Source organism: Mesoplodon densirostris, chromosome 3, assembly GCF_025265405.1.
Source record: "Mesoplodon densirostris isolate mMesDen1 chromosome 3, mMesDen1 primary haplotype, whole genome shotgun sequence".
In the NCBI taxonomy this organism is placed as follows: domain Eukaryota; kingdom Metazoa; phylum Chordata; class Mammalia; order Artiodactyla; family Ziphiidae; genus Mesoplodon; species Mesoplodon densirostris.
Window position 1 is genome coordinate 30,127,660 of NC_082663.1, and position 15,643 is coordinate 30,143,302.

Sequence of the window (15,643 nt, forward strand, 5' to 3'; positions counted from 1 at the left end):
ACTACTGGGCATATACCCTGAGAAAACCATAATTCAAAAAGAGTCATGTACCACAATATTCATTGCAGCTCTATTTACAATAGCCAGGACATGGAAGCAACCTAAATGTCTATCAACAGATGAATGGATAAAGAAGATGTAGCACATATATGCAATGGAATATTACTCAGCCATAAAAAGAAACAAAATTGAGTTATTTGTAGTGAGTTGGATGGACCTAAAGACTGTCATACAGAGTGAAGTAAGTCAGAAAGAGAAAAACAAATATTGTATGTTAACACATATATATGGAATCCAAAAAAAAAAATGGTTCTGAAGAACCTAGGGGCAGGACAGGAATAAAGACACAGATGTAGAGAATGGACTTGAGGACATGGGGAGGGAGTAGGATAAGCTGGGAAGAAGTGAGAGAGTGGCATGGACATATATACACTACCAAATGTAAAATAGATAGCTAGTGGAAAGCAGCCACATAGCACAGGGAGATCAGCTTGGTGCTTTGTGTCCACCTAGAGGGGTGGGATAGGGAGGGTGGGAGGGAGATGCAAGAGAGAGGAGATATGGGTATATATATATATATATATATATATATATATATATATATGTATAGCTGATTCACTTTGTTATACAGCAGAAACTAACACACCATTGTAAAGCAATTATACTCCAATAAAGATTTTTTTAAAAAGAAAAAAACAGAAGTAAATAGCATCACACTGAAAAAGAAAAAATAAAAGACACATACACCCAATGTTCATTGCAGCACTATTTACAATAACCAGGTCATGGAAGCAACCTACATGCCCATCAACAGACGAATGGGTAAAGAAGATGTGGTACATATACACAATGGAATATCACTCAGCCATAAAAAGGAACAAAACTGAGTCATTTGTAGAGACGTGGATGGACCTAGAGACTGTTATACAGAGGGAAGTAAGGCAGAAAGAGAAAAACAAATATCGTATATTAATGCATATATGTGGAATCTATAAAAATGGTACTGATGAATCGTTTTGCAAGGCAGAAATAGAGACACAGATGTAGAGCACAAACGTATGGACACCGAGGGAGGAAAGCGTGGTGGTGGGGGGGGGGGGTGGTTGGATGAACTGAGAGATTGGGATTGACATATATACATTAATATGTATAAAATAGATAACTAATAAGAACCTGCTGTATAAAAAAATAAAATAAAATTCAAAAAATAAAAGGTATTAATGAAAAGCAGTAAAGTTTAAGGAGTTTTCACTGAGTACTGGTTACCCATATGAAAATTAAGTCTTCATTAAGATAGTCCTTACTGAAAACAATGGAAAATTAAAAATGCATCATATACTGTCAAATATAGTATATAAGGAGTGCTTATATTCAGCACTCCTTTCCTTGTCAAATTCTGTCGCTTGTTATGATTCTAAATCTCCTTTGGAAAAGGCAGTAATTAGACATAAAATACCATTTGTTGATTGTCACAAATATGCCATAAAAAAATGACCTTATATGTGGTAATCACACAAGATTATGCAAAATGTAATGAAACAACTAGTCATGCTTAGCATTTTTCTTGCCACCCAGCACAGATCTATACTTTAGAATTTTAGAAGCAGCTTAAGTAAGAGAGAGCCTGAATCACCAAGATGTTCTTTCCACTGACTGCCCCAAGAATCATTCCCATGAGCATAGTCCCAGCATAGAAGGGATTTAGTGAGTATTTTCAGAATTATGACAGTAGGCAATATTGGCATGGTGCTAGGCCCTATGTATCAGCCCCCATACTAGCATTTCCATGTTAATACACTTCTTGCCCATGGCTGGATGAGGAAGAAGACCCATCCATGAGTAAGAAGAGTCAGATAGCTCTTTTCAAATCCCCCTCTTGTCAAATGACTGTAGTATGACCTTGGGCAAGTTACTTAACCTCTTTTTGTCACACTTTACTCATCTGGAAAATGGGGTATTTCATGGGATTGTTATGACCATTAGAGTAATTAATGTATGTAAAGTGCTTTAAAAGCATCTGGTGCATTGAATGTGCAATTTAAGTGTGATATAAGCCATTATCACTTAATTATATAATTACAGTAATATTACATTATTATATAATATATAACATTATACAATATTGATACAAGCTATGCTTATTATTTTCCAAAATGTGAGCTCGGTATCCTGAAAGTGCACATACCCTAGTAAGCGCCTGCAGCATTACCCTAGAGCAATTTCAGAAAAAAAACACAATACCTGGTGGAATTAAACCATGAGGTATGTGGCTCCCTGGGGACTGTAAGCATACAAAACAAAAACACTCATTTTGTGTACTGCAGTAAGCTCTGGGTAGGTACATCTTGTCCCAAACATCAAGTGCCAGCACATCAGGAAGACAGTCTTTCTCCAAGGGAAGCAATTTGGAGTCTGTTGGAACTAGAACATTTTTGCAGTGTTCCAAAGTCCCCACTTAAACCATAAGAACTCCTTTTCCTTGTAAACCCATCAGTACTTTATGTAATGTCTATAGAGATTCAGTTCATAGCTATTTTGGCTTCTGCTGAGAGGCTATCAGGGGAGAACACCATCCAGCAAATTCTGTACCCTCACTCCTTCTTCAAGAAACGCAGCATTTAGTTGTTCAAGGCCTATAACTTTGTTCTAAAAACTGACAAGGGTCCCTCCTTCAAACTCCTCTTAGAGACCCTTAGAATCAGTGACTGGTCTCAGAGACAGGGCACAAATTCAGGAAGTCTAGGCTGTACTGGCCAGGCTAGATCATCCAGCTACGTGGTTTTTACAGGAATTCAAGGAGGAAGTAGTTGTTGCTGTCTGTGTGGGTCAGCAAAGGCTGTAGCCCATGGGAAACTTTTGGATAAAACTTTCTAGGAAGCAAAACAAGGGCGGAGTATTCCAGGCACTGGGGAAAATGGAATCTACATTGAGATTTTGAAGTTGCATGACATATTTCTGTAATCTGAATCTAAGCAAGTGGAAGGAGTTTACCCACTGAGAAAACAACAGGGCACCTGGGGGCCACACTGGTGGCAGAAAGCTTTCTGCTCTGATCCCTAGATTTTGTCACCTGGTGAGCTATTCCTGTCAATAACATCAGTCCTTTCTTATTGTACCTTTTCTCAGAAATATTTCAGCATTTCTTGATTTGTGTAAATGTCAGACTAACTTAATTACCTTTCAGACCAAAATAGGGGGCTTATTTACCTGCAGATATATAGTATCATAGTTTTAGAATTTTCTCAGAGATGCTAAGCCTAGGAAAACCCACAGAGCTTTCTAGTTACTCCGTTCAGGGAACAAGCCAGGTATGCTTACCCCTGCCTCTTGGTTAGTTGAGGCTTTGGGGGGAGACAGTAGCCATCTGCCGCTCTCAGAAACAGTCTCATCGTCCCTCAAAACCATCCGGGAAGGATGCCCTTCTTGTAGTAAGTTGACCCTACCGCTGCCAGAGAAGACAGGGCTGAGGCAGGAGGGGAGAGGCGTCCAAAGCAAATCCTGTAGACACACTGCCCTGCATGTCCTGTGATTCTTGTCTTTCACCTGGGGAAGGAAATTACAGCAAAAGGCTGTGCCCTTCTCCTGCCTGGAGAAACGGATTCTAGGGAGAAGGAGACCATAGCACCCTTTGCCCATAGGAGAAACCTGTAATATGAAGTGTGTAAATGTGGAGGGTAAGACTGCCTGCTAGCGACCACCAGCTTCACCACATATGACCACTGTGACATCAGACAAAGTAATTAACCTCTCTGTGCCCTAGGTTTTTGACCCATAAAATGGTGATGGATACTAGTAGTTGGCCTACTTTCTTAACTATAAAATAGGGATACTGGGTGATGACGATTAAATGATGTAAAGCAATTGGCATACTAACCAAAATGCCTGCTAAGTAGTAAGCACTCACTAAGATTGTTCCAGGAATAATGAGCAAGTGTAGGCGGGACAGGGATTAAGCAAAACCATGGGTAGGCATTGGTGATTACTTAAAATAACCACATGGAGTTATTTTAAAGGCAGGGATTCTCCAGATGTTGTGAGTCGAGTCACCAAAAAGCAGAAAAGTCCTCAGAAGCTTGACCGTAACCTCCCAAAGAGGAACAATCAATTTTTGAAAACTTATCTTAAAAAATACCCTTGGCTTGTATATGATGAAATACTAGATCTTATGTTCTGTGGCCTGTGTCATAAACATGGAGTGAAGTTGAAGGGAAATCAAGTGAGTTTTTTTTATGGCACCAACAACTTCTGGACTGAATTTCTCAATGCGCACCATCTCAGCGAGGCTCACACCAAGGCTTCCCTCATGGAAGCGACAAGTGGTTCCCCAGGGAGCAGAACTACCACGGAGCTGATGGTGAGGACCATGAGCAAGGTTACCCTCAGGAGGGTTGAGAACTTGTTCCCATCCTACCACACCATCGCCAAGACCAGACGTCCCCTCAAAGATTTTATCTGGATGTGCTCGTTGGATGATATGAAGGGTGATGATATTGGCCCAGTATTCAGAACGAACAAATCGGCCAGAACATTTACATAGTTTATTGCTGAAGTAGAACAGAGAACTCTAAGAGAGAAATTAGAAAAAAGTAAGTTTTTCTCCATCCTCAGTGATGGGATCACAGACAGTTCAATCGAGGAAGCTGACCTTGTGTACGAGCAGTGAGCATGCGCAGGGAAAGGACACTGCCAAATCATTGGGGTACAGACGGGGGAAAAGAAGGGACCCCTGGCAATAAAACATGCCACTGAGAAAACTCTAGAGAGAAATCTTCAACTTCGACTGTCAAACCAAGACTGGGCAAAGAAACTGGTTGGTTTCGCAAGTGATGGTGCCCCTGGCTCAGAGCGAGAAGACGGCAGCGGGGTGGCCCTGGTTTTAAGAGAAATCCAGCCACGTGCACTGACGGTGTATTGCTCTACGCATCCTCTCGAGGTATCTTACAAAGCGGCGTTCCAGAGCGTGCCCCTGTACAACGATGTCAGAGACCTTCTCCGCAGCGCTTACCACTTCTATCACAATTCTCCTGTTCATAAGAGTACTCTGGTACTTTCAAAGGCCTTCACCTTCGACCTGTGATACCTTCTCAAGTAGGAGGCCGGAGGTAGCTTCAAGGATTACAGGCCTCCCTCCAGAATCTTCTCAAAGGATATCAATTGTCCAGCAGCTGCATTCAGTGAGTAATTTTGAAATACTGTACTATTTTAGTTTTTTCAGAATAAGAAGAATACTTTTACTGAGCCATTTGAAATAATAATTTTGAGAAAGATAAACCACTGTTTTTTCCTAGCCCATGTTACAGACCAGGGAAGGCAGAAGTGACACCAATCATCAGAAAGCCAAAGACCTTGTGGGGTCCCTCCTGCAGGCAGACATTGTTAAATTTGTCCACTTCTTGCTGGATGTCATTGATGTCCTCAGCATTCTGTCCCGCGTCAATCAGAAGAGAAACTCTTCAATTGCTGATGTATTTGCCACCCTAGAGTCAACACTGGAAATGCTCAGAATATATCAGACAAGGTGAGGAGTCTGGGATGATCTGAGAGTCTATCCAACCAGACAGATGGACTTGGGAAACCATTTGCTAGGTGCTTTTGCATGTAATTGACTACTTGGGGGATTTTTTTTCCCTCCCCAGGCTAGGGCCAAAAGAACGCCCAGTGGATTCAGTCACACCCTTTCAGGGTAACTTCCTCCTCGCAGGAAAGTGAAACATTTCTGACGTGAGAAACATGGTTTTAACACATCTTATCAAGAGGCTGCGAGGCTGTTTCAGAGATGTCAACCAAGATGTGGTAAAGGCAGCCACGATTGGGAGCTTTAAACTGTGGTCAGCAAAGATAAATCAAGGTAACGTATGAACTCTGGCTCTGAGTCTGTTGTTCTTTGATTGTCTGTATACATGTCTTTAAGATATGTGACTTTTTGTTGTGTGTATTGATAGCAGAATTTGGAGAAAAAGAGGTGTCCATCCTGATTGCACATTATGAACCAGTATTGGAAGCTGCCAAGGTGAAAACTGATGAAGTAGACACAGAAAGGAGCATGTTGAAATTAGAGATTTATGCTAGGTGAGCATAAGTAACCTAGTTGATATTTATAAATATTGGAGTAAAACTTAGGAGTCTCAATATTTTACATTTTTCATTTTTTCCTCCTAGATTTCAGAACATCCACAAATTGACCTGGGATTTTGTGAATTCTGTTTACTTACACAAGTATCCAAACCTAATACTCGTGGACCTAGTGCTGAGCCTCCTTGCAAGTTCAGCTGAAGCAGAACGTGGCTTTAGTCAGATGAAGGGCACTAAGTCACAAATGCATGCCAAGGTCAAGGCTGATAGCATGACAGATCTCCAGATAATTCAGTTGAATTCTCCAGACATTCATAACTTTGACCCTAGGAAAGCCATTCATTTATGGAATACAAGAACACCATCTTCAACTGGTGACACAAGACCTATCTCGGATTGTTCATCAAACTCAGAAAGGCTTGATGAAAGTGATTAGTAATGTGACAAATGTTGACCTCATCATTGATCATAGCAAAAAGAACTATTTTCAAAAACCTGAAAGTTAAAAGTAAAAGTCACCAGTCTTCATATCAAACACAAAAGGCATTTGGCATCATCCAGACCTACAGAGCAAAAATCCAAAGATTGGTTTCCCTCTGACTTTCTAATTCTAGTTCTATATTCACACATTCTTTCACATTCTTTGGGTGAAGTATATACTTCTAAGCAATGGTATTATTTTGATGTCATCTTTCTGAGAGTTACTGCTAAGGGTAACTAGACTATAAGTATGATCTGAGTTCCTTTAGGCCTGGCTTACAATTAACTGTTTTTCCTGGATAATTCTAAATGACGGTTGCATTAGGTAACTAACTCAGGACCAAATCAAAAGAGATTTTTTTTTGATCCGTAAACAAAATTTGTAAGCTTATCTGTTTCCGCTACTGCATTATATGTGAAGGCCATATTATTATATGCCTTGGTCATTTAAGTAACACGGCCAAATATCAAAATAGTTTTCACATTTCACACTAGAGTTCCCAGATAAACAATTCCTATGTGAACTGAAAGTATTTTCTTACGCTTTGCTTGCACCATAGCTGTTAGAGACAGTGGAAATATTTTACGTATCTACCAGAATTTTTAAATACTTTGAGCCTCTTCATGGTTTCAATTGAGTTTATGTGGTTTCATCTTGAGAGACATGAATGATTAATTTCTAACTTGTCTGTAAACCAAGATAGTATCATGTAAAGATCATTTTACCAAAAGCTCCACTACCTGGGAAAGTTATTCTCATCTCTATAAAATTGGATACTCAGGTTTGATCAGAAAGGATAGAGAATTTATTTCTGAACAACCTGCTAGATGGCCAGTCTTATCAAAGAAAGAAAGATTCTGCTCTTGCTACCCAGAAAATTGCCTTCCAGATCTGAACTTTGCATATGTTATTTGAACCACTGAAATTTTAAAAGGATCACTACATTTTCCTAAAGGTTAGAGGAAATGATAAAGTTCATGTTGGACTTTAGAAATGCTAAAAACTTAGATATAGGAAGAAAAATTTGAGATTCTACATCTATGTTTCACTCTTTTTATTCCTAAACAAAGAAGAATAGCTATATACTCTGGACCTGAAAGATACCCGAATACATGTAGGAGTGTCTCCTGGTTCTAGAAGGTACCGACACTATGGGAGTTAGACATTTTTTAAGGAAATACATTTATTTTGCTTTCCTATTTCTTTTTTAATGCATGTGCATGCAATTTGAAATGAGCAACAGACTAAACAAACATCTCAAGGTAAAGTAGTTTAGTGTTTAAGAGCAAAAGTCTTTAAAAGGTCAGTTATCTTTTATAAAATATATCACAGTGTTTGAGCCAATTAGATGACTAAATTAGCACTTCAAATCTAGTAATTTAATAATTCAAATATCCCGACATTTACCAAAACAAATATATTCTGATCTAAAAAAGCAAAATGAGGATAAATGTGTTACCTTGATCACAGTGGTGATGTGCATGCGTTTGGAATACCTTTATCCCATAATTACCAAAGCATTTTACTCTAGTGCCCTGCTGAAAAATAGGAACCCTTGCAGTAGTTTTTTAAATTCAACCTATTCTGAGTACAAGGTCAAAGAAGACTCCAAACTAAAATATAAAGCCTCAGTATCTTACTCAGTCTGAACAATTTATTACTCACAGAAAAAGACATGCTGACTTAGCTGAGAAACAACCATGGGAGAAAATCAGGAAATTGATTATTATTTTTATGTTTCCAAAGTGTCTTCTGTTTCTCTAAAGGCTAAAGTTTTAAAGAGAATGAATAAAGTGATTATACAAATATCCATTATTTGTTCTATTTTAGTGAAAGAAATAAATCACGTAATAAAATGTAAAAATATTTCTCATTGTATTTTAGGCATAATAGGAAACAAAGCATTTGCTGACATTCTGCTGGATTTGGTAACCCTGAACCTTGGAACAAACAACTTTCCTAGTAGTTGGATGAACCTCACTCAACCTGAAGTAAGCTTCTATTTTGTTTGGGTTTCAAGCTTTGAGAATTCTTCTTCTTTAATCAATAAGTCAAGAGTTTTCAAATAACCAGTACCTGCACAGTATCCAACATTTAGTAGCAACCAATAAACCTGGATGAACAAATGAATGAACTTCAAGTTAAGACACATAGTATGTTCATGCTCAGTATTTGAAAATAAGTGACGATGCTGCCAGTCAATGAAACACTACAGAGACCATGAGGCTCAGCCAGTGAGTTTGTATTTATTACTACCAGATGGAGTGATCCTAACCAGTAATAGTAGATGATTCTGGCAGTGCTTGCTTTTCCTTGTATTCTGTTCCTTAAGAAAACAAAGTGGTTAAAGAGTATTTCCCTACAAGTTGTAGAGCCCTCCCACACTCGTAATTATCATCTTTATTCCTTCTCTGTTGAAAAGGTACAAAGTGTACTATAGTCACAAGTGTTAATTCCTTGTGTAACAGTAAGTAAAAACCACAAATGTCAAGGAAGCAAAAATCAAAAACACTCTCTAAGTTCTGTCTGGTGTGGATTGCTTGGTAGAACCTGAGGGAACAAAAGTGAGAACTGACCCTATTGGCCAAGCTAAAATCTTACTTCCTTCATCAGAATCTCTTACTAAGAAACACGAGCAGGTAGAGTGTCACAAGAAAGTCATACAAACATTTCAATGGCATTTCCTGCTTTCTTCTAGGTGCAGGAGTTAACATCTTTATTGGTAACAAACTCGGAGTTCGTGGACTGGCGGAAATTCTTGTTAGTCGTCGCGCTGCCTTGGCCCTTTCCTCTGGAGGAGGAGCTCTTGGAGACCCTGCAGAGGTTCCAGGCTGTGGATGAGGAGCACCTGGGCACAGTCACTTTCGAGCAGTATATGCAGGTCACTACCAGCCCCTGGTGGCACTAATCCTAACAGAGTACTTCTGACCTAAGAAGCTCCCTGATCTCACAACACCAGGTCTCATGGCCCATGTCTAGGCACCTAGAGGCAGCACAGATACTGTCCAAGTCCCAGGTAGAAGTCTGGCTCCCACTCCCAGGGAAGGGTCTGAAAAAGTCAGAACTGCTTGGAGAGATAAAGGTTCTGAAAGGAGTCACAGAGAATGTCATTGTCCTCCTACCAAGTGGTTCTTAACCTTGGCTGTACATTAGAATTGCCTGCAGAGCTTTTAATCAGCCCAATGCCCAATACCAAATACTCTGGGAGTAGCAACAGCAGTTACAATGAACACAGGGAAAGGGGCAGGGTTTTTTAGTTTTTTCTTTTGGTCACAAGCGTGGTGAATGATGAGATGGTTTTTGACAAGTTGAGTTTGAAATGTCTGTGGGAAATGCAGACAGAAATGTCCCATCTGATATGGCAGATGCAGAAGCCAGTCACTATCACGTAGGCAGTTGTTGGAGTTATGAATGGACCAGATCACCCGAGGGAAGTGTGTAAAGTGATGGATGATCTAGTAACATGGTACCTGGCCATTGGACTTGTAGATAGGATATAACTATTGACCTTCACCAGAGCAATTTTGGGAGAGTACAGAGTCTAGATTGCAGAGAATTGATGGAATAAATAGGTCTTTAGGAAGTGAAGATAAGACAGTCGATTCATTTTTGAGAAGCTTGAGTAAGGAGGGAGGAAGAATGAAATGCCATAATTAAGAAGGGCCTGAAGGACTTATTTTGTGTCTACTAATCGAATTCATCCTAATTCTCACCACTTCACATTGCTGGTAGACACGAAAGGTGGAAGCGTTTATAAGGTGCTGATTTTGAAACAGGGTGGTAATCTCTAGGTGCCTGTAGCTTGTGTATATTTCACCATTGAAAGATCACATCTCTTCCTGCTTCTCTTTTCTTCCTTGATTAATGGAAGACGTGCTCATAGACAACCCTGACGTTCCTACGCTCAGACAGTTGAGCCAGAGGAAATAGCACTTCCACATCAAAGAGGTTCTTCAAGCCTGATCAAGAAAGGCGTATAGCTGATTGGGCTCTAATTTATATACTTCCCAAGTAGAGCACTTTGTGAATTCTTTCACTGTCCTGGACCTGGGCTTACAACTTATAGAGACGTTTTGTGTAAAAACATAAACAGCAGGGCAAAACTTATTCTATTTTCTTGTTGGCTTAAGATTTTGAAAAGTGGGCGCTCGTGAATGTACCAACCTTCACTCTTTACAGTATGTGCCAATGAACACAGGTTGTCAATTTAAACATCTTTTTGCACAAACGTGAGACGAACTTAGGTGTTGGTAATTTGTACCACAGTGCTGAGCAAAACCAGAAAGCTCCCTCACCAAAAGTGTGAATTTCTTAGAGAAAGTTGGCTGCTGCATGAAACAGAAACTCAGAAATACTTATCAGAACACTACCTGGGTTTTGGGAGCAGTTGATTTCTGAGCTCTGCCCTCTCAGCTTACCCACCCAACGCCCACTCCTCAGGAGGCTCAAGACAAGGTGGCCATTTGGAGAGGCCCACTTGACCTCCCCACATGACTCACAGATCTCCAGCGCTCGCCACATCACACACACAGAGTTCTTTCATAGGACTATCAAAACAGCTTCTAGGGCAAAATTTTATGATTTGTTGAAAATGCCACCTTCGAATACAGTAGTCAAATAGTACAACTACATTGCTGAAATGAAGTTCTCTGGGGAATAAATAAATAAATAAATAAATAAATAAGCTCCCTATTCTGATTTTTATTTTGTCTTTTTTCTTTTCTTTTGACTAACTGCAAGTTCACCATAACCGCCACTTAAGAGTGTGTTGATTTCCCCAGCTTCTAAAATGGAATAAGATACAGCGTTTGTGAAGCTGCTGCGGCTGCATACCTGGGCTAAGCCACGCGAGCATAAAAGTGCACTTGCCTTTGCTCCAGCCCTATTGCAGCTGTCTTGCCTCTGTCACATGTGGATGTTTAGTCACACTCATGCAGAATGCTTTGATGGTGAACTCTCTAGACTCATCTTCTGTCAATGAGAATGCAGGTTATCATATGCTTAATGAGTCAGATGTTCTAGGATCCAAACAGCGCAGCACTTGTTCTCTAAGGAAAAGTAAACTAACCTAAAATTCTTTGACCATATTTTATTTATTCTTTGACCAAATGTCCACAAAGGACATTTCCGCATTTCAAGGATAAATCACCTGATTATCCAGTGGGGCAAGATGTGGTTGACTGAACCTTGCTTGATCAATTTAAATCTAACCTACAGTTCACATTTACAATTTCACACTGCTAACATTTTCATGGATGACTCTTTTAAAAATATAAGTTGTTCTCTGATTGGGTTCTTTCTTCTTTCTCATGTGACCCTCTTGTATGTGAAACACTTTGAAACAGTTTCCTAATCTTTAAAATATCATCTATTTTTAAAAAAACTAACATGACTGAATTCTTGGTTTTAAGAATAAAGGAAAATTCCTGTGCATTGAAAAAATTGGATATGGAATTGATGGTTGAGAAATCAGGGATGAGCAGGAATCCTTCTTTTAATATTTCGTCTTTATCACTGGTTTTCAGCAATTTGATTGTTGTCTTCCTCGATGTGCTTTTCTTCATATTTGTTTTTCTTGTGTTTCACTGAGCTTCTTGCACCTGTGGGCTTGCAGTTTTTGTCAAATTTGGAAATTTTTCAGAAATTTTTTTCTGTATTCCTCTCTCCCATTCTCAAAATCCAGTCACATGTTTGTCCCACAGGATGCTGATCCTGGATTCTTTTTTCTTTCCAATATTTTTTTCTCTCTGACTTTATTTTGTATTCATTTCTACTTCTCCATCTTCTAGTTCATTGATCATTTCCTTTGTAGAGTCAAATCTATTATTAATACAATCCAGTGTATTTTTATTTGAAATATATTTTTTATCTCTTTAAGTTGGGTCTTTTTTATAGCCTTCATTTCTCTCTTCATTATATGCATTTTTCTCTGTCTCCTTGAACAAATGAAATATATTTAGCACAGCTAAATGAACATCCTTGTCTGTTCATTCTATCATCTGTGTATTTCAGTGTTTGTTTCTATTGATTGATGTTTCTTCTGACTATGGGTTATATTTTCTGGCTTTTTTGTCTGCCTTTGTATAGGATGCCAGATGTTATAAATTTTATATTGGTGAGTGTCCAATTTTATATACCTTTAAATATTGTCGGGCATGCAGTAATGTTATTTGCAATCAGTTTTATCCTTTCAAGGTTACATTAAGATTGATAAGCGTGGGTCCAGAGCAACCTTTAGTTTAGGGCTAATCTAGCCCCACTACTAAGGCAATATCCTCTAGGGGGTGCTACCCAAAGCCTTGTGTATCAGGAGGTCCTTCCACTTTGCCAGGTGGTAACATTTTCCCTGGTGGTAACATAGTCCCAGCCCTGTGTGAGACTCAGGAACAGTTCAGCTTACTCCTTTCCTGTGGTTCTTTCTCCAGCTTCTGGCATTTTCCACACATACATCCAGAGGTTGGCTTTCAGTCAAGACTCGAGGAGATCTTTCTACAGATCTCTAGGGCTCACACTCTCTTTCAGTGCATCTGCAGTGCTTTGCCCTGAAAATTCTAGTCATCGTGGCCTCCCCTAACTCCAAATCTATCTTGTCAACCCAGCAAGACGTGCCAGCTCTATTTGGATGCCTCTCCTCACACTGTAGCCTGAGCAATACTTGGGCTCCTCATTGTTCTCCTTATTTCAGGAATTACTGTCCTGTGTTGACTGTTGTCTAATGTCTGAAAAAATTATGTTACATATACTTTGGTCATTTTTTTTTATTGTTTAAGGCAGGAGGGTAATTCTGAGCTTTGTCACTCCATCATGGCCTGAAGCATAAATCTTACCTACATTCCTCATCTCTCTATTCTCCATGGAGTGGTACTTATGGTCCACAGATTGGCCACTGGGCAAGGATTCTTCCCGGTCAGTGCAAGGCACTTACATTCAAAGCCTGAACTCATGCTGGACCTTAGCTTCTTCTGTGTCTTCTCCCTCACAGGCTTCTGCGTCTTCTCCCTCACAGGCTTCTGCATGGCCAGCACTCCTCTGTTCTAAATGAAAAGAAAAGCCAGTCCTCACCTCTGGGGGCTGCATCCCCTTACAAGCTACCTAGTGTCACTCCAGCTTTCTCTCAAAACACGGGTGATTCTTCGAAGGAAAGAAGGCACAAGCATAGGCCAGACTCAGGTTAGGCTGGCCAATGGTTCTTGGAAGTAGGCAGTGCCAAGGGTAGACTGTCACTCTGGAAGATGGTAAGGGAGAAAGACCTAGGAACAAGATGCTTATGTATATGAAGTGCTTGCCATGTATAAAAGTTAAGTTTGGCAAGACACATTCTTCGAACCCAAGGAAGTAATACCTGATGTTCAATAACAGACATGAATGAAAACACCCAAAGGAAAGAACTGAATGCCAAATATATGGTATAAACAAGTGAAATTGGAGTTTCGAGGAGAGATCAAAGAGGGCTTCCCTGAGGAGGTGTGATTTAAGCTGGGTCTGGAAAGATGAGTAGGTTTACATTGGTAAACAAGTAGTCACCTCAAGTAGGAGTAACTATGTGAGCAAAAGAGCAAGAGTAGGAAATGGTTCTAAGCAGAGAATGACATGACAAGATTAAAGTTTTGAGAAAATTGATATGGTCAAATGGTCTGAGCTGAAACAAATAAGAGAAAGACTGGAAATGAAGACAGCTCCGAGGTTGCTGGAGCAGCCTGTGATGGAGGCAATGAGGCTGTACACCAACGTGGCAGCAGTAGACGTGAGAGGAAGGGAGAGGGGGTGAGGCATTGCCAAATGGGAACCGAGGGATTTGGTAATTAGTGTCAGACATGGGCTGAGAATGAAGGTTGTCATTAAAAAGTAGGTCCTGAGCTTTTGATTCAGTCAGTCACTCACTCAGCAAAGATTTCCAACACCAACAATATGCCCCAGCACCACACTAGGCTCCGAGAACAGAGAGCAACATGAACAGGACACGAGCGATATGAGCTAGTGGAGAGCACTGACCCCTCCAAAGTACTGCTATGCAAGCAACATCCAGGGCGGCGACCTCCAAGCTTTGTCGCATGCTGAAACAGTTACAGTACAGCAGGCACCCCAGTATATGGGGTTTCATTTATAAATTATTCAAGTGTACTACTGCACTAATGCATTCTATACATTATCAAATTTTTTTTAATAAAAATTACAAAAGAATGAGATCCAATACATGTGAATGGAAGTTCTAGTATTTTCTCCAGCATCCCCATGGTTTCTGCACCCTACTTTGGAGACCACTGCTCTAGACCCCTGAAGAGGTGGCTTCAATCTCTGTGGTTTTCAGAGGAACAATTACATCTCAGTGTAATTTAATGATTCTCATTTTTGTTTTCTGTGTAGGCTGGTCTGTGGTTTACGGGAGATGAAGATATAAAAATTCCAGAAAATCCCCTTGAACCTCTGCCATTCAATAGGCAGGAGCATCTTATAGAGGTAATTCCATAACATTGATCCATTTCTTATCTTTTCTCCCACTTGTGTAATTAGTCTTAGACTCCACCTGAACTCCCGGTTCCTTTGCTGTATCCCCCAAGTGCAGAGTTTAATATTCACTACGGCGACAGCATAGGAGAGTCTGGAGGGAAGCAGGGACCAAAATCTTAGACAGCCTTCTCCCGTTTACTTACTATGTGATCCCAGACAATATCCATAAGCTCTCCGGGTTTCACTCTTCTCATCTAGCAAATAATCTTGTACTGAACACACTTTTCACTAAATGCCCTTCCAATTGTAAAAGCTTTGGATAAGAACTGACTTTCACCAATATATGTCTTTGTTCATTTCTCTTTGATTTTGACTAATTTGAGCAACATTCCAAGAATTTGCATACAGTATTGCCCACTACCCATCAGATTATCATTATTATCATCAAAAGTATCATCATCATCATTATTGTTATCATTAGCTTCTATCCCTGAGGCCACAATAGAATGCAAGCCCTTAAAATCTGAAAACCATTCTGACTTCGACACAGCCAAGGTCAATAAAATATGAGAAAAGTTGAATGGTAGATTCAGACATGACAGCAAACTATGTATATTCATTGATCAATTCAGCCAGCCATGA

General features: G+C 39.9%; 1 protein-coding gene across 1 annotated transcript in view; it reads left to right on the forward strand.

Annotated features, from left to right (window-relative positions):
* Positions 1-15,643, forward strand: part of SPEF2 (sperm flagellar 2) — a 164,928-nt gene that overhangs the window by 129,447 nt on the left and 19,838 nt on the right. Inside the window, exons 30-32 of the mRNA XM_060091629.1 lie at positions 8,438-8,544; positions 9,252-9,434; positions 14,918-15,010. Of these exons, the coding sequence (XP_059947612.1) occupies positions 8,438-8,544; positions 9,252-9,434; positions 14,918-15,010 (383 nt within the window). The remainder of the gene's footprint in view (positions 1-8,437; positions 8,545-9,251; positions 9,435-14,917; positions 15,011-15,643) is intronic.